General features: G+C 42.1%; 1 protein-coding gene across 3 annotated transcripts in view; it reads left to right on the top strand.

Annotated features, from left to right (window-relative positions):
- The window catches only part of abcb8 (ATP-binding cassette, sub-family B (MDR/TAP), member 8), a 66,981-nt gene that overhangs the window by 1,947 nt on the left and 44,554 nt on the right, over nucleotides 1-20,480 (top strand). For 2 of the 3 annotated variants that reach the window (XM_063041085.1, XM_063041091.1), the window contains exons 2-4: nucleotides 3,376-3,718; nucleotides 8,891-9,046; nucleotides 17,229-17,323. In XM_063041085.1, coding sequence (XP_062897155.1) covers nucleotides 3,376-3,718; nucleotides 8,891-9,046; nucleotides 17,229-17,323 — 594 coding nt within the window. Of the gene's footprint in view, nucleotides 1-3,375; nucleotides 3,719-8,890; nucleotides 9,047-16,579; nucleotides 16,704-17,228; nucleotides 17,324-20,480 lie in introns of those variants that run through there. The other variant, XM_063041100.1, reaches the window with a different exon arrangement.

The following is a 20,480-nucleotide window of genomic DNA, read 5'->3' as shown; positions in this document are numbered from 1 at the left end:
TTTTTGTCCTGATTATTTTCTTGTAAAAATTGTGTATAATTTATGTTTTTCTTGTGAATGCTGCTTATATGTGTGCCTGTGATGCTGCTCCAAGAAAATTTGTCATCACACCTTTTCATACATGCACTCATGCATATGATAATCGACTTGACATCAGAATCAGGTTTGTTATCACTGACATATGTAATGGCATTTGTTTTTTTGCGGCAACCATATAGTGCAAAACATAAAAATTGCTGTTACAAAAAAAGGTGCAAAAGACAAATAACAAAGTAGTGTCATAGGTCCATGGACCATTCAGAAATCTGATGGCAAAGAGGAAGAATCTATTCCTAACACACAGAGTGTGGGTCTTCATTTCTCAATTATAGTAACAAGAAGTGGGCATGTGCTGGATGGTGATGGTCTTTAATGATGAATGGTGGCTTCATGAGGCATCACCTTTTGAAACAGTCCTCAATGGTGTAGAGGGTTGTGCCTGTGTTCGAGCTGACAGCACCTACTGTCTCTTTCAATCCTCCACTATACATCTTTAGAAGTTTGCAAAAGTCTGTGTTGACTTTCCAAATCTCCTCAAACCCATAATAAGTCGATTATGAGGACACTCAGTCCTCATTTATTGTCATTTAGAAATGCATGCATTAAAAAATGATGCAATGTTCCTCCGGTATGATATCACAGAAACACAAGACCGACCAAGACCAAAACTGACAAAAACCACATAATTATAACATATAGTTACAACAGTGCAAAGCAGTACCATAATTTGATAAGAGCAGACCATGGGCACGGTTAAAAAAAAGTTTCAAAGTCCCAATATCCCCAACATCTCACGCAGACGGTAGAAGGAAGAAACTTTCCCTGCTATGAGCTTCCAGCGCTGCAAACTTGCCAATGCAGCACCCGACTGCAGTCCGACTCTGAATCCGTCCGAAAACTTCGAGCCTCTGACCAGCCCACTGACACTGAGCACCAAGCACCATCTCTGCCGAGCGCTTCGACCCCGGCTCCGGCCGCCAAGCAACAGGCAAAGCCGAGGATTCGGGGCCTTCCCCTCCGGAGATTTTGGATCACACAGTAGCAGCGGCAGCGAAGCAGGTATTTCAGAAGTTTCACCAGATGTTCCTCCGTGCTCTCACGTCTGCCTCCATCAAATCAGAATTATGCACGGCCTCCTACTTGACAGATTACAGATATTCATCACTGGAGAGGCCACGCACGCTGCGTCACGCCGCCATTTTCTCCTCCTCCTCTTCCTTCTCCTCCTCCCGTAGAGCTGCTGCAGTGCCTTCTTTGTGATTGCATCAATGCATTGGGCCTAGATAGATTTACTGAGATGTTGCCACCAGGAACTTTAAGCTGCTCATCCTTTCCACTGTTGAGTCCTCAGTGACGACTGATGTGTGTTCTCCCAACTTCCCCTTCCTGAAGCCCACAATCAATTCCTTGGTCTTGTTAATGCTGAGTTTACAGTTGTTGTGAAACCACTCAACTAGTTGATCTATTGCTCCTCTGTACACCTCTCTGTTACCATCTGTAATTTTGCTGTCAACAGTGGTGTTGTCAGCAAATTTATAGATGGTGTTTGATCTGTGCTGAGGCACACAGTCATGAATGTAGAGAGAGTAGAGCAATGGGCCAACTGCACAATCCTGAAGGTTCACTTGTGTTGATTGTCAGTGAGGAGGAGATGTTATTATCAATCCGTACTGACTGGTTCCCTGTTTAAGAAGTCAAGCAGCCAATTGCAGATGGAGGTACGGAGGCCTGGATTATAAACCTTTGACTCTGACTTCAGATGTACAGAACTGAAGCAAATGTTGAAATGCTGTTGTGTACAGTGGTAGCATCATACTTATAATTGATACCTCAGCTGATAAAGGCTGAGGTATTGATTATAAAGATGACTCATATACACAACTCATCCATATGACTTTTTAATCATCTTATTAATCAGAAGGGGGTCTATTATATGAATGGGGATTTGGAGAGAAGGTGAGGCTGTGAACCACTTTTGAAGATTAGCTTTATTTGTCACATGTACATCAAGACATACATAGAAATGCATCATTTGCATCAACGGCCAACACAGTCCAAATATGCACTGGGGGCAGACAGCCTGTAAGTGTCACCATGCTTCCAGTCCTGACATAGCATGCCTACAGCTTACTACCCCTCACTAACCCATATGTCTTTGGAATGTGGAAAGAAACTGGAGCACCTGGAGGAAACCCACACAGTCAAAGGTTCAAAGATTCAAAGTCCATTTATTATCAAAGAATGTATAAATTATATACCTTAAAATTTGTCTGCTTACAGGCAGTTGCAAAGTAAGAAACCTGAATAACCCAATTTTTTAAAAGAAGGCTAAAAAGCACTGCACAGAGAGAGGGAAAAATACACACTCACGTCTTGCAAACAATAGAAGCAAGCCAACAGCATTCCGAAGCAGACTGAGTCCCAGACCTGCTCTTAGTGCAGGTGGAGTAGGCACAAGCCTTGGTCCCCAGTTCATCACACAAGCGGGGCAGAAACGCACAGCAGCTGGATCAGTTCACAGGCTTGGCGCTGCGGAGAAAGGAATAAACATTCGCGGGAAAGCAAATTAAATCAGCCTCTGTACCCAGCACTCAGGCTTCCAGTCTATCTGGGCTGACATTTAAATTGCCCAAGCACTGGGTAGTGCCACATTCTAGGACTTGGATATCAGTGCCACAATGCACCCAGGCTGCCCACCCCAAAGCCATTCTCAATCTCACTAAATCAGTTTGGCACTTGGAGCTATCCAACCTTGCTCCTGGATTAGGTGGATGGGCATTGAAACTCTCCTGCATCGACTCCTCTCCAAATTGTTCACTCCATCTCCGACAGCAATACAAACTCCATCTGCAACACCAGCTCGAACACATTGCTCCTCAAAATGCCCAGCACGGCTGATCTCCCCAAAGCAGCCTTGCCTCCGCCTGCCTCCTCACAGTCTGTGGCAATAGTTCACCATAATTTGCTTCAGAAATGATATTATAAATGATGTTTTTAGTCAAATCTCTTTTCTTATGATTTACCAGTAAAATGTTACACAGTTTTGGTAGCGCCATCTTAAACTCAGAAACCCCGGAGTCACAGGGAGAAACTCCCTATGGACGGCAACGGGAATTGAATTCCGCTGATTGTTGGCACTGTAATAGCATTATGCTAACCGCCACGCTACTGTGAAATATTAACTCTGTTCTTTTTTTCTACAGCTGCTGTCTGACCTGCTGAATGTTTGTACTTTATTTCCAATTTCCCAGCAGTAGCAATTTCTTTAATTTGCAGAATCTTAATTGAATTGCTTTAAATGAGTTTTATGAATATGTGATTTCAATCTTCCTACAGGCTCTCTCTGAGCAGGAGCCAGCAGTTCTGGAGATACCCTCGAAGTGGGAAAAGCTTAGAGACCAGCTTGTTTCTTCGGGTGTTGAACCTGATGCAAAATGGTGTCAGGCTGCAGGCAGGCAACTACATGCGGAGCTCACTGAGGATTCGGAGTGCCTTCCTGCTGGTGGGCACACCTGGCCTAATAACTCTTGGACTAAGACTGAATGGAACTGTAGCTTACTGTGAAGAAGATAATGGCTGTCATGTTAAAGACCCTGTGCCACCAGGTCCTGAGTTCAACTGGAGAGAATTTTGGAGGTTCCTTCGCCCAGAACTTTCCTCTCTGATTTGGGCTGTTATTGTAAGTATTCTATCACCTGCTGATTAAGTGTAATCTGAAGATTTTCTGGCCCAGATCCCTCTGTGCCCATTTTCTCTTCAGTGATGGTTTCCCTTTCATCAATGCTGCCTGACATTTAATACCTGGCTATTGAGGTCAGTGTGGTACCTCATTCATACTCTGGTCCCAATTGCCCGTACTTTGGTTCTAAATTTGTTTTGGAATGTCAGCATCACTGGGAGGCCAACATTTTCTGTTCACTCCCAGTTAGAAGGTAGCCTTATTCAGCAGTTGCAGTCCATGTGGTTAAGACCATAAGGTATAGAAGGTGTATAGGCCATTCAGCCCAACAATCATGCTCCACCATTCAATCATAATTGATTTTTTCTTGTCATCTCCATGTAACTGTTAATACTCTCAACCAATCAATAACCTATCTATCTTTCCCTTAAATGCACTCAATTAATTAGTCTCCACAGACCTCTATGGCAACAAATTCCACAGATTCACCGCCCTCTGGCTGAACGAATTCCTCCTCATCTCAGTTCTCAAGAGACATTCCTTTATTCTGAGGCTATGTCCTTAAATTTTAGACACCCCTAATTATGAAAACATCCTCTCCACGTTAAGCAACACACAAAATAATTGCATTTATTCTAAAGCACACATATATACTGCATTTATCCTAATTGTACTTCTAATTCTGCATACAGACACAACAGCAGCAGGCACATAAAGGGCCTGCAAGTCACTCAGAATCAGAATCAGGTTTATTATCACCGGCATGTGATGTGAAATTTGTTAACTTAGCCGCAGCAGTTCAATGCAATACATAATACAGTATAGAAGAGAAAAAAGAATAAAAATAATAATAAATATATCAATTACAGTATATGTATATTGAATAGATTAAAAAACATGCAAAAAACAGAAATACTGTATACTTTTTTTAAAAAGTGAGGTAGTGTCAATGTCCATTTAGGAATCGGATGGCAGAGGGGAAGAAGCTGTTCCTGAATCGCTGAGTGTGTGCCTTAGGCTTCTGTGCCTCCTGCCTGATGGTAACAGTGAGAAAAGGGACGCTCACCATCCTTAATTGTAATATATTACTTCATCACTGGATCTACACCCTATCCAGATTTATGGTGGGAGTATGTACACTAGAATGATTCCAAAATAAAGGGCTTGATGTGCAAGAAGTGTTTGTTGTCTTTGGGTCTGTACTTAATGGAGTTCAGAAGGATAAAAGCTACCAAAAATTGAAAGACCTGGATAGAGTTAATGTGGAGAACCAATCACAAACGAGAAAATCTGCAGATGCTGGAAATCCAAGCAACACATACAAAATGCTAGAGGAACTCAGCAGGTTAGGTAGCGTTGGCCCAAAAGGTCAACTGCACTCTTCTCTATTGATGCTGCTGAATTCATGAGCTAGAGAGTGAAAGGTTACAGGTAACAATCGTATCATTCATGGTGACAAAAGAGACTGCAGATGCTGGAATCTGGAGCAGCAATCAATCAGCAGCTCGAGCAGCACCTGTGGAGAGAAAGTCATTGTGATGTTTTGGGTTATTTGTGGCATAAATTGGCAGAGTAGGTTTGAGGGGACAAGTGGCCTACTCCAGCTTCAAATTCATTTGTTCTAAATGTTTAAACCCTACTTTCCCTTGCTTTATTTTCTGAATTCTTCCTGCTCAAGGGGTTGGTAGTTTTGATGGATATTATTGACATGCTTTTCTGCACACAAGATTTCCAGATGGCAGACCTCATATGTAGTAAACAGTTGGTTATGTAATAAATAGATTTCAGAAAGACAGAGACAATGTGTTGCAATGAGCAGGTGTGGCAGATAAATTTTAACAAGGACATGTGTGAGGACATGTGAATGAACAGGGATACAATGTTCTATTTTGTGCAAGCAGTGTTTTATTTTCTTCTGTATGGCACTTGACAAACTGATCAAAAGTTGAAAGGGAAAAATGATTGAAATCTCCTGATACTGCAATGAATGTTTTGGGATGTTGAATCTGGAATCTTGTGATGGTAGTGTGTATAACGTCTCACACAGTAGCGGTATTGCGTTGGGAAGGCAGAATGTAAACAACGAGCAATGTGGCGGGGCTGAACTCACGCGGTAGATAATATGGACGTAAACTCACAGCAAGCAATTCGATGTCCAGACTGCAGATTCATTCTTACACAAAAATGTGACAGGGATTACACCATCTGTGGTTCACAAGCACTGCAAGCCCACCTCCCTTCCTCTCACCACACTGTAGATCTGTCTGCTCGTGGCGTTGAAAGCCCATTCACAGTAGCAAATCCGGGGTTTGCTGGTGTAGTTACGTCTCAGTGAAATACATAATGCTGCATTCCCTGTATTTGTTCTGTGTCCTCATGCGTATTGCTAGTTCCTCCATTTTATTTGCCAGCTATCTTACATTCCCCATAATGATAGATGGGAGATATGGTTTACATCTCTGTTTTTTGTTGTGCCGCCTTTTACCCAATCTGCAGCCTTGGTATCTTCATCTCAGCTCATCCCAGAATATGGAGCTTCTGCTGGGCAAACAAAGGCTACTTCATGGCTGCTAGTAGCTGCTTCTTCATATATACACTACTGCCTCTTCTACTGTGGTCACAGCACTCGATGGAATAAAATATTTGGTAGAAGGAATTAAAGTATAGAGTACAGTATTTTCTAAATGGGGAAAAGCATCAACATTCTGAGGTGCAAAGGGACTTGGGAGCCCTTGAGTAGGATTCCCTAAAGGTTAACTTGCAGCTTGAGTTGGTGGTGAGGAACGCAAATGCAATGGTAGCATTCATTTCAAGAGGACTAGAATATAAAAGCATGGATGTAGTGCTGAGACTTGATAAGGCACTGGTGAGGCCTCACTTGGAGTTTTGCGAGCAATTTTGGGCCCCTTTTCTAAGAAATGATGTGATGACATTGAGGAGGGTTCAGAGAAGGTTTCCAAGAATGATTCTGCAAATGAAAGGGTTATCGTATGATGGCTCTGAGTCTGTACTCACTGGAATTTAGAAGAAAGAGGTGGGATCTCATTGAAACCTATAGAATGTTGAAAGGCCTAGATAAGAGTGAATTTGGAGAAGATGTTTCCTTTAGAGGATGAGTCTAGGACCAGAATGCACAGCCTCAGAATGGAGGGACGTCCATTTAGAACAGTGATGGGAAGGAGTTTCTTTAGCCAGAGGTTGGTGAATCTGTGGAATTCATTGCCACAGGTGGCAATGGAGGCCAAGTCACTAGGTGTACTTAAGGCGATGGTTGATAGGTTCTTGATTAGTCAGTGCATGAAAGGTTATGGGGGAAGGCAAGAGAATGGGGTTGAGAGGAAAAATGGTTCAGCCATGATGAAATGGCGGAGCAGGCCGGATGGGCCAACTTCTGCTCCTATGTCTTATGGTGTTATGTGGCAAAGCAAGCTGAGAAGTTTGTTGGAAAGCCTTACTGGAACTGTGGCGTTAGAAAGAAGGTGTAAAATACTAAAAACTATTGGTTATCTTGAAGATTAATAATTCACAGATAAGGGCACAGATGTTTTGTAAGTGTTGTGATGGGAAAGTCCAATTCTGCACACTGTACATTAGAAAGGACACCAAGGCCTTTAGGAGGAGAAACAGGACCTTTACTGAAATGCCTCAAGTATGAGGGATTTAGTTATGTGGAGAGACTGGAAGAACTGTAGTTGTTTACGACCAGAATAGGATGAGAGGAAGTGAAACAGAAGTGTTCAAAATTGAGCCTGGTGTTCAGGATCCCATCATTAGCTAGTCCAGGGGTTGATACCAAATATTGATGCCCAAAAGTGTATCAGAAATCTAGAAGTCAAAGCCTGGAAACTTGAGTCTAGAGGCCCAGAGGCCTGTCTCGGTGTTGGTGGACTGTGGGTGTGTGTGGTTGGGAGGGAATGACGGGCTTGTTTTGCTGTTGTTGTTTTGTTACATATTATGTTCTGTGTTGTTCTGCTGAACACTGCAGGTATGTTATGTTGGTGTCAGAATGTATAGTGATATTTGTGGGCTTCCCCCAGTAGTCCTTACTGGTCAGTTGTTAATGCAAACAATGCACTTTTCTGTATATTTCCATGTATATGTGATAAGTAAAACTGAATCTGGAAATTGTGATGGGTTTGAACTAGTTCATTATTGTAGCATATGATGAGATACAGTGAAAAGCTTGTTTCCATGCCATCTAGACAGATCATCACATACATAATACAATTGAAATAGTAAAATAGAAAAAAATAGAGTGCTATTATAAATAGAGTGTTACAGTTACAGGTAAAGTGTAGTTTTGTAAATTATTTTATAACTACCTCCATAGCCTACAGCTGCTGGGAGCTGGGAATGCAGATTTAAGAAAATTAACAAAAGACAGATGGAACATGAGGAAACTACCTTTATGCTGGGGGTTGATATGAACTAAAATAATAATAATAAGTACTTTATTGATCCCGAGTGGAAAATTCCAGCCGCAAAATTTAAAAACACACTTAGCAGTGTGCAGACTTAACTAATAATAACATACAGAATAATAAATACACAATAATAATGTAACGATGCTGCTCCCCAACATAAAGCACCAAAGAAGACTGAACTCGCTACAAAAGACTGGTAAAAGATCTCCACCATCCTACTGCACACATTGAAGGATCTCAGCTTCCTTAGAAAATAGAGTCTGCTAATCCCCTTCCTGTATACAGCCTTGGTGTTGGTTTTCCAGTCAAGTCTATTGACGAGGTGAACACCCAAGTATTTGTACTCCTCCACCACTGCAACCTGTTCCCCCAGAATGTATACAGGATTTATCACAGTCCTCTTTCTGCTAAAAACAGCCACCATCTCCCTGGTTTTGGCCACATTCAGGAGCAGGTGATTCCCCCTGCACCACTCCACAAATGCTTGACACATCAGTGAATACATTCCATGACAACATTCTAATAGTAGTTGGATAAATAGTTGGTGTGAAAAAAGTAGTTCAAGGCTGCTGAGAATTAACAAGGGATCAGGGTTAATTGCAGAGTTTTATCATTTCTCCAGGACAAGTACGATGGACCGACCGAATGATCTCCTTTTGTGGTGTATAATTCCTATCCTCTGGTTTCTCTCTAAACATTCATACTCGGAATTTTTTGCTGATGCATCTATTTCTTCTCCTTTTCCTAGTTTGCCTGTGGAGCAGCGTACCTGAATTCTCAGATCCCGCTTTTGTTAGGGGATCTGATGAATGCTATTGTCCAATGCCTGCGGACCAATCCTGCCTGCTACTTCAGGAGCATGAAAGTGCCAAGCACAAAGTTGCTAGGGGTCTACGTTATACAGGTAAGATCTCATGAGATAAGTAGTAGTTTGTGTGTTCAGTTGGTGAGAATGTCCCCATGTCACAATAAGGCACGATGGACCACAATACCCACCATGGAGGGTATTGGAGCAGCTCACATAGGAAATACCTTTGCATGCTGTGCAGAGTTACAGAGGGCATTTCCAAGAGGTGGCTCAAGTTATGTGGATTGGGCTTTCGATGGGAGGTTTGGGGACTCCATCTTTATCTTACTTAGAGATACAGCATAATACAGGCTCTTCACACCCAATTACATCCATGTGATCAATTAACTTACTATCCTATACACCTTTGTAATGTGGGAGGAATCCGGAGCACCTGGAGTAAATCCCCTCAGTGTTGGGAAGAGCTGAGGGTAGCAGACACCAACAGAATCAACAAACCCATTTGTAAGGCCAGTGATGTTGTGGGGATGGAACTGGACTCTCTCACGGTGGTGTCTGAAAAGAGGATGCTGTCTAAATTGCATGCCATTTTGGTCAATATCTCGCATCCACTACATAATGTACTGGCTGGGCACAGGAGTACATTCAGCCGGAGACTCATTCCTCCGAGATGCAACACAGAGCGTCATAGGAAGTCATTCCTGCCTGTGGCCATCAAACTTTACAACTCCTCCCTTGGAGGGTCAGACACCCTGAGCCAATAGGCTGGTCCTGGACTTATTTCATAATTTACATATTACTATTTAACTACTTATGGTTCTATTACTATTTATTATTTAAGGTGCAACTGTAACGAAAACCAATTTCCCCCGGGATCAATAAAGTATGACTATGACTATAAACTCCTTACAAACAGCAGCAGAATTGAACCTTAGTCACTGGCACTGTAATAGTGTTAACTCCTAGGATACCATGCCAGTCTGGGAAGCTATCCTGGCCAAGTGAAATGTCCTCTTGTCACTCACAATGACGGGCCTGCCAGCTGCTTCAGCTACATGCCTTGGTCTCATGGCCAGCTCCTTCAACATCCAGTCTCTCTCTAGCACCCTCATTTCCAGCCAGTAGAGCCATTGCCAGATCAACTTCATTCGCCATATACATTTGTATGTAGTAGGAAATTGCTGTGTTGTGTTGGCACAGCATGCAACAAAAGCAACAACATTCAACAATTATAAGACTAAAGTATTACATAAAAAATAAAGTTGTAGGTTAAACTATGGATATGAAATAAAATGTGAATAAATACATAAATACCAGCATGTATTTACAATGTAAACAGTATTAAAAAAAGTGTTTTAAAGTGTTCATTACAGTGACTGAAGTAATAGATTGAATTGAATTGACTTTACATCCTTTACATACATGAGGAGTAAAAATCTTTACATTACATCTCCATCTAAATGTGCAATGTGCAATTTGTAGTAATTTATAATAAATAGTATGTACAACAGGACAGTCAATATAACATTGAAATACAATTGTATCAGCGTGAATTAATCAGTCTCGTGGCCTGGTGGAAGAAGCTGGCCTGGAACCTGTTGGTCCTGGCTTATATGCCGCGGTACCGTTTCCTGGATGGTAGCAGCTGGAACAGTTTGTGGTTGGGGTGACTCGGGTCCCCAGTGATCCTTCAGGCCCTTTTTACACACTTCTCTTTGTAATGTCGTGAATAGTGGGAAGTTCACATTTGCTATCTGCACCACTTTCTGCATAGTCCTGTGATTGAGGAAAGTACAGTTCCCATACTCGGCAGTGATGCAGCCAGTCAGGATGCCCTCAATTGTGCCCCTGTAGAAAGTTCTTAAGATTTGGGGGACAATACCAAACTTCTTCAACTGTTTGAGGTGAAAGAGGTGGTGTTGTGCTTTTTTCACCGCACAGCCGGTATGTACAGACCACGTGAGATCTTTGGTGATGTGTAAGCCGAGGAACTTAAAGCTGTTCACCCTCTCAACCCCAGATCCATTGATGTCAATAGGGGTTAGCCTGTCTCCATTCCTCCTGTAGCCCACAACCAGCACTTGTTCTTGACGTTGAGGGGGAGGTTGTTTTCTTGACACCACTGCCTTGTTATTATTTGAGATTAGGTCAATCAATTGTAGTATTGTCAGCAATTTTCATAAGCAGATTGGAGCTGTGGGTGGCGACACGATCATAGGTATACAGAGAGTAAAAGAGGGGGCTTAGGACACAACCCTGAAGGTCACCTGTGTTGAGGGTCAGAGGGGCAGAGGTGAGGGAGCCTACCCTTACCACCTGCTGACAATCTGATAGGAAGTCCAGAATCCATCTGCACAAAGCAGGGTGAAGACTGAGGTCTCTGAGCTTCTTGTCAAGCCTGGAGGGAATTGTGGTGTTGAATACTGAACTGTAGTCCAAGAATAGCATTCTCACATAAGCATAAGATAGAGGTTGAGTGACTAACTAGAATGGTTGATCAGATTAACTGCCAGGGGAAAGAAACTTTTCAGATGCCTTGAAGTACTTGTTTTTATACCCCTACAGTACTGGCTAGAAGGGAATTTTTGGAAAAGACAGTTTGGTGGATGGGTAGTGTCCGCAATGATTTATCATGACCATTTCTTTGTCTTTGTCAAGTCCTGCAGTGATGGTAGACTATTACCAATGATGTTTTCAGCTGACCTGATAGTTTTTGTATACTGTGGGAGGATGCTGCTCCAATTCAGACACCAATAGCTTATGTGAGGATGCTCTCTGAGATGGCAGTGTAGAATTGCACCAGTATGTTCTGGGGAAGATGGGATTTTACCAAATGCCACAAGAAGTACATCCTCTGCCAAGCCTTTTTGTTACTGAAAGAGATATTGTTTTCTCAAATGAGGTCCTGTGATATAAAAATGCCCAGGAACCTAAAATTTGAAATGGTGCTAGCTGTAGAGTTGTTGATGATGAGTGGGTGGAGAGGAGACAGGTTTCTCTTGAAGTTGATGTGTGCCTCCATGGTTTTGAGGGTATTCAGCTCTAAATTGTTGTGATTGCACCAAGGCACTAACTTGTTTACTTGGATTTGTCGCCTCCAATGACAGTGGTGCGTTCTGCAAACTTTGTCAGTTCAACAGCACTGGAGACATAGTCATTGGTGTATAGAGAAAATTGGTGAGGGGAGAAATTGGAGAGAACATACTCCTGTGGTTGCACCGGTGTTGAGTAAACGGGATGTGGAGGTGTGTTTGCCTAATCTCACAAACTACCTCCTGTCAGAGACCAGAGAGAAAATTCGTGATCCACCTGCAGATGGGACCTGGTATGTTAAATGTAGAGAGTTTTTCTTGCAGAAGCTTAGGGATGATAGTGTTGAAGTTTGAACTGAAATCATCATAGAGAATCTAGAAATACTGTATGTATCAAGGGAGTGGAGATACTGTAGCATGAATATGTCCCATATTCTTAAAATGACCCAGAAATGACAGGCAACTTGTTTAGAGGACTGCAATAGATACTTGCTGACGGGAGCTATATATCATGCTGAAGTCAGCATCCTTGGTGAAAGTAATGTCACCATTGCACGCCAATGGGGAGGTATCTCTGAAGAGTTCTCAGGCAGAGAGTTACCAGTCTGGGTTACAGATGCACACTATCCTCAATTGGGAGACTGAGAACTGTGGCAGAGACCTAACTGTGGTTGTCTTGTCCCAGAAGAAATTGAGAAGCTTCTTCTGAACTTTGACAGCAAAAGCAGGGTGTGGGATAAAGTGACCAAGGATGATGCTTACAGTTGGTGTAGGACCAATATTCAGGCCCTGTAGGGAAGCACTGGAGTAGTTCCTCTAGCATTTTGTGTGTGTTGCTTGAATTTCCAGCATTTGCAGATTTTCTCTTGTTTCTAAAAATCCATGTTGAGTCTCCAAGAGCTAAATCCGTCATCCTGTACTCTTCACTGAGAGTGACCAAGCCAGTGGGACAGGACTAGCAGAGCTTAAGGGAGCCATCAGATTTTTCTGATTTTTCCCTTGTTCTGCAGAAGAGACATCTTTTCTCCAGGACCTATGGCCATGGCGATGGTGATGACAGAATTAAGGAACAGTGCTAAAAAGTCTAGCCATTTCTCAGTGTCTGGGGCATACATCTTTTGATGCTGCTTTCCTTCACACTCTCATTCTATTTAGATTGTCTCTGCCAGCCTATCACAACCTTTTTGCCCTGGAGGAACCTTTGAAATAATTTTTAGTTCTCAGGGAACCCCCGCGTACATTAGCGTGATCAGTAAATTGTAGATATATTGATCCAAAGGTAGCTGTCAATGCTGCTTTGAGTAGGGAATGAAGTTTTAGCAAACCTCTCTTGGAAAAAAACAGGTAGTTAAGCTTAGATTACAGTTCTTGAAATTAATCTCTTTTTTCCCTTTCATAAATTTTAAAAACTCATAAGGCAACCATAATAAGTTTCTGTTAAATAACTGGCTTAAGCCAAAATGAGATTTAAATTTTCTAAAGATAAGCTCGGTTGTAAATTGATTTCTGGGTATAAGTTCTGCTACTAAATAACTTGCTTCCTGATTCTTTTACTGAATGTGACTTTATTAACAAAAGCTTTACTGTGTTTGTTTTGAGATTCCAATAGTTGTTTAAGATAATCAGCACTTTTACATGCCCATATGGTTGTGATTTGTGTTTAAGTGTCTTCTGAATTTTTCTAGAGTCATTGCTGTATTTGTAAGTCGTTTGCCACAGACTAGGCGCAATGGAATAAGGCAACTTGGATCACAAGTCCATGTAAAACCCATTGATAAGTAGCTTTCATTGTAAAGACAGAGTTTTTTTGTGTCTGTTGTTGCACTAATGCAGTGAAATGACTCAGAAGATTGTACTGTCAGACATTGGACCAAATATAAAAAAGTTCAGCATAATAAATAACTATACGAGAAAACCACAAAAAATATATAAAAGCTTCACAATACAATTGACTTCTAACCTACACAATCCACCTTTTGCAGCATTTACAGCAACATCAAAGTGGCAAGCCATCAGCTAAGTCAAAATTCCTTCTTTAGAATGAAAATTTCCCTCCAATTTTTTACTACACCGGTAGAGTTTGTTGCTCCCATAAGTCAAGTCAGTGATACGTCTCCGAGCCTACTTCTTTGGCAAGGATTCCCCTCCCCCTACTGAGGACCCCTTCTCCCGTTTTCAACCCTCCTCCTCCTCCTCCTGGACACCCCACCCAGGCCTCTACCTGCACTTGATCTTTTTATCTCCAACTGTCGCCGAGACATCAACTGTCTCAACTTCACCACTCCTCTCTCCTGTTCCAACCTCACTCCCTCTGAACGCATTGCCCTTCACTCTTTCCGCACTAATCCCAACCTCACCATCAAACCCGCTGACAAAGCAACACCTCATATACCGTCTAGGTGGTCTCCAGCCCCTTGGTACGAACATAGAATTCTCCAACTTCCGGTAATTCCCCCCCCCTCCTTTCCCCTATCCCTATGTCACTCTGCCCCCTCCCCCAGTTTCCTACCACCTCCCTCTTGGTCCTGCCTCCTTCTACTACCCATTGTGTTTTCTCCTTTTCTTTCTTCACCTTTCCTGCCTATCACCTCCCTGCCTCCCTTCCCCCACCCCTTTATCTTTCCCCTTACTGGTTTTTCACCTGGAACCTACCAGCCTTCTCCTTCCCACCCTTCCCCCACCTTCTTTATAGGGCCTTTGCCCCTTCCTCCTACAGTCCTGACGAAGGGATCCTGCCCGAAACGTGGACTCTTCATTTCCACGGATGCTGCCCGACCTGCTGAGTTCCTCCAGCGTGTTGCGAGTGATACATAGGAGGAACTTGGGGGAGGTAATTCAGGAGGGAAAGGCTGACAACATAGCCCAAGTTGCTCAAGTCCATTCAATGCTCAGAAAACGGACTTCACGTTCCTCATCAGCCTACTGTTCTCCCCTTCACGCAATAAAATGCTCACCAATTATCAACGGCCTTCTCTGTCTTGCATCAAAAACTGAGAATAGACTCAACCAAATAAACACGGTCCTACTGTGCACTGCCATACTGGGCTGAGAAACCTCTAGCAAGATTGCCAGCAGGGCTGCTTGGTCACTGCCCAGCATTGCGAGCGCTAGCATCACGCATTGCCTGAAGTTCAAAAAATGATGTATATTTTTTAGAATCACAATCTCTGGCAGAACCCCTAGCAACTCCAGCTGAGAAACCCTGGTCTATGCCCTCTTTACCAGTGTCTCACTGTGTGTGGTTCAGAGTTAGGGGGCAGGGAGGCAAAACCACCCTGAGCCAGTAGTTTTTAGCAGAGGTTGGGAGAGCTCTTTTGAAAGTTCTTCAGCATGCTTGCCTTCATTTGTTAGGGTGTTGATTATAAAAAATCACGGTGCAGTTATATAAAACTGGTTCGGTACATTTGGAGTATGGTGTGCCGTCTGGTCACTGCATTGCAGGAAGGATATGGAGGCTTTGGAGAGAGGGCAGGAGAGGTTCATTGGGATGTTGATTGGATTCAAGAATATTAACTGTAAGAGATTGGAGAAACTTGGATTATTTTCTCTGGAGTGGATAAAACTGAGGGGAGAATTGATAGTATATAAACTTATGAGAGGCATAGGTAAGCAATAAAGGGGGTGGAAATATCAAATACCAAAGGGCATAGATTAGGGATAAGATGGAAAATTTAAAGGAGATTCACACAACAAATTTACACAGTGGTAGGTGCCTGGAATGGGCTGCGAGGGGAGGAGGTGAATCAGAATCATGTTTTTTATTGCTGACAAATGTCATGAAATTTGTTGTTTTGTGGCAGTAGTAGAATGTGAGACATGTATTGCTGTTGTCTAGGTGCACCTGTCTAAAGCATTTAGACAGATACAGGTAGGAAATGGAGGGAAATAGACCACACACAGGCAGATGTAATTAGAATAAATAAGTGTCATGGTCGGCTTGAAAATGGAGGGCCTAGGCTGTTCTGTTCTACGTCATTTCTTTAGTCTTTACTCTGACCACCGGGAGCTCTCTGTCTATGTCTAACCTGGAAGCAGAAAAATTAATTGAACATCGGATCTCTGGCCTTGGTATGCAGTTGAAATCTAAGAATGAAGGTCTCAATACTGAGGACTTTCATACAGCACTGAAATAGCTTACTATGGTGGCGTGGTATCATGGCACTTAGCATAACACTTTATAGTGCCAGCAGTGAAGGTTCCATTGCTGCTGCTGTCTGCAAGGTGTTTGTATGTTCTCCCCATGACCTTATGGGTATCCTTTGGGTGATCCAGTTTTTCCCACATTCCAAAGACATACAGATTAGTCGGGGTTAATAAGTTGTGGGCATGCTCTGTTGGTGCGGGACTCATGGTGACACTTGCAGGTTGCTCTCAACACATCCTCAGACTGTGTGGTTGTTGAGGCAAATGTAACACTCTGTAAGGTTTAACTGCTCACGTAATGGCTTATCTGTAATGTTCCACTGCTAAGGTAATGGTTTCTCTGTAGCAACAATGTTTGGGTTATGACTAGAGATAACGGGGCATGTTAGCCAATGAGTGGGATGTTGTTCTTTCTTGTGTGTCTGGGAGCCAGGAATTTGCGGACTTTTTCTGGGGAGAGATGAGGAGAGAAGGCACGAATGGAGAGTGTTGGTAGACCTCGAATGGATGGACTTGGAACGAGGGTCCAAAGGTCAGCGACACTCGGAGGAGGTCGATGGTGGATGAACGGCCTATCAGTGAGCTCCAACATTTGCGCATTAGACTGCTTCATGAGAATGAGCCATTTTTTTCTTGTTTTCTTTACTAACCATATAGTCACATTATGAATTATAAAGCTCAATTGTTTAATTGCATATTGTGTACTGTTTGTAGTTTCGTGGTACTGATTTGTAACAGGGGACACATCACGCAGCATCCACCCAAACAAGATTTCTTAAGTTTGGCCTGGCCAGGGGTGGGGGGGGGGGGGGTTATCATCCCCTATATTAAGCCGCTAGCCGAAGCGAGAGTTATACATGTTTTGATGTCTCAATGTACATGTGAGAAATAAAGCCAATCTTCTTCATGTGTATGCTGACCAGCAAATGCCCATCTATACAAATACCATTTACCAGCACCTATTGCACACAACCTTTGTCCTTTGGCAGTTCTGGTGCTCAGATACGTGAATAATCTTTGTCCTTATGGAAATTAAAAATCATTAACAGAAAAGCAATTTCCTACACTTGCTCTAGATCAGTCTTTCTCCTTCTCATTACCAGGGAATCCTGAGCTGCTTTTATATCACTCTGTTGTCCAGAGTTGGTGAACGAGTTGCTGCTGCGATGAGGAAGGAGTTATTTGCAACTCTGATCAGGTGTGAAATTTTTATTATGTTGAAACATTTCTTGTATGATTTTGTCTCACAGATTGTAATGTGAAAATTGACAAGTTTGCTTATGCTTTCAGTAATGATAAAGGAATTTTGCCTGCACATTTTTGTCAAAATATAGGAGGTGTTATCAATAATTCCTTGTTTCTCCACAGCATGTCTTCTCCACAGTGAAGATTGATGCAAAATATTTTTTAAGTTCATCTGCTATTTTCTAGTTCCCCGTTACTTACTGTCCAGCATTGTTTTCCAGCAGTCCGATATATGCACTCTTGCCTCTCTTTTACACTTTATGTATCTGAAGAAATATTTGGTATCCTCTTTAATATTATTGGCTAGCTTACTTTCGTATTCCATCTTTATCTTAATGACATTTTTAGTTGCCTTCTGTTGATATTTGAAAGCTTCTCAATCCTCAAACTTCCCACTATTTTTAGCTCTATTATATTTCCTCTCTTTGGCTTCTATGTTGGCTTTGACTTCCCTTGTTCGCCATGGTTGTGTCATCTTGCCATTAAAATACTTCTTCCACTTTGGGATGTATATATCCTGTGGCTTCTGAATTACTTCCAGAAATTCCAGTCATTGCTGCTCTGCCATCATCCCTGCCAGTGTTCTTTTCCAATCAATTCTGGCCAATTCCTCTTTCTTGCCTCTGTGATTGCCTTAATTCCACTGTAATACTGATACATCTGATTTTAGCTTCTCTTTTTCAAATTTCAGGATGAATTTGATTATATTATGATCACTTGCCCCTAAGGTTCTTTTATCTTAAGGTCTATAATTAATTCTCGTTCATTGCACAGCACCCAGTCCAGAATAGCTGATCCTCCAGAGGGTTCAACCACGAGCTGCTCTGAAAAGACATCTCATAGGCATTCTAGAAATTCTCCCTCTTAGAATTGCATACCAACCTTATTTTCCCAGTTTACCTGCATATTGAAATCCCCCATGACTATTGTAACATTGCCCTTTTGGCATGCATTTTCTATCTCCCATTGTAACTTGTAGACCCCATCCTTATTACTATTTGGAGGTCTGTTTATAATTCCCATCCAGGTCTTTTTACCCTTGCAGTTCCTTAGCTCTGTCCACAACGATTCAACACCTTCTGATCCAATGTTACCTCTTTCTAATGATTTAATTTCATTTTTTACCAACAGAGTCACTCCACCCCCTCTGCCTTCCTACTTATCCTTTCAGTACAATGTGCATCCTTAAACATTAAGCTTCTAGCTATAATCTTTCAACCATGATTCAGTGATGCCTTATTGCAGATGATGTTGTCTGTTTCACTGTGGCATTTCTTCAAGATGTGTTGAAAGTTCTTTCAGTTGTTATAAGGTAACAAATGAGGTCCAAAGTTTGTGTAAGTTTACATATGATACATGGCAGATGTATTCTATGCAATTCTGACTGTGCAGATGTTTACTTGAGCCTCCTCATCTCCTTCCTTGGTTAGATCTACAGCATAGCCCTCAATTTCCTTCTCCTTCATTAGTTTGTCCAGCCACCTGTTGAATGTATCTCGTCAGCTACTCCCTAGTAGCAAGTTACACATTTTTGCTACTCTGGTGTGATTTTAAAGAAGAAATCCAGAGAGATTTCTTCTTTGTTGAATTTTTTTTTTGATAAACAGCTTACTTTGTTGACCTTTGGTTCTCTGTGTATCAACTCTATCAAAACCTTGCAGTATTTTAAAGAGTTCTTTGCTTATACCATATACACAATAACCCCTCTGTGAAAAAGTTACCTCACAGGTCCCTATTAAATATTTTCCCATTCACATTAAGTGCATATCCTGCAGTTTTACACTCTCCTGCCCCATGAAAAAGACTTTGACTATCTGTCTATGCTTCTCATAATTTTATAATCCTCTCCAACGTCACTGCTCAGACCCCTGTATTCCAGTGAAAACAATCCCACTCTCTCCTTGAAACTAAAGTTCTCCATTCCAGGTAATATCCTGCTGAAACATTTTTGAACCATTTTCAGTGCTATCACATCTTTTCTGTAGTGTAGTGACCAGAACTGTACTCAATATCCCAAGTGTGACCTTCCCACATTTTGTACAGCAGCATCATGATGTTCCAACTAAAACACTCAAAATGTTTGCCTATAAAGGCAACAAGTTAAGCATCTTCTTCCCTACCTGATCCACCTATTTTATCATTCCCTCTGTTTACAGTAAATCTCTGTAACCTGAAGTGTATTACCTCATACTTGTCAGGAATAGCTTCTTTCTGTCACCATTCTGCCCACCTCTCCAGCTGCTCTATGTCCCACTTTATTCTTGCACAACCATCCTCACCATCCACAATTCCACCAATATTTGCGTCATCAGCAATCTTATTTATCAGACCAAAGAATATTCGCATCCAAGTTATTTATGTCTATGACATACAACAATGATCCCAGCACCATGATCCCTTAACAAAAGTTGTGAAGAACAATTATCTCAAAAATATAACTGGAAAATACTAGAAATACTTTCTCCACAGATGTTGCTTGAACTCCTGAGCATTTCAACATTTTCTGTTTGTACTTCAGATTTCCAGAGCACTGATCCAAGCACTGATTATTGTGGAACACACTACCTACAATCTTCTTTTGTGTTGTCCTCTACTCCCATGCTCTGCATTCTCTCCAGAAGTCAGGCAAGAGGTGCTCCTATGCCCTTGAATGAATAATCTAACCTTGTTTGTTATACTTGTGTTTGCTCCCATCAAGAAGTGGCTGCTGTCCTCCTTCAGCTGTAAGCCAAAATTCTCCCACAAGTGCCAGGGAGAGAGTGGGACACTTGGCTCATTGCCCAGAAGGTAACTTTGCTTGGAGACTTGGCCCAGTGAAGCCTCATGAGCAGGTCCAACAAACCTCTCACCAACAGGACCACAAAGCCACACAGGCAACACCATCCTCCAGCTCCTGGCAGCTGCTGACTTTGGGCTTTGTGCTACATATGGATTCTATTTCGATTTCCTTTGTAGGTTTCTTTCTACCACAATATTTTTGTCCTCTGTGAGTATTGCTAATCCATCTGACTTTCACCCTTTCAGTCCGTTCTGTACCTAGTTCCTTCCATGCAAGATTGGCTCCAACTCTTCTGGTCTGTTACATACTCTGCATAACTTTATAAACATCT

Source organism: Mobula hypostoma, chromosome 1 (genome assembly GCF_963921235.1).
Source record: "Mobula hypostoma chromosome 1, sMobHyp1.1, whole genome shotgun sequence".
NCBI classification, from domain to species: domain Eukaryota; kingdom Metazoa; phylum Chordata; class Chondrichthyes; order Myliobatiformes; family Myliobatidae; genus Mobula; species Mobula hypostoma.
This window is presented reverse-complemented; position numbering and strand designations above follow the sequence as displayed.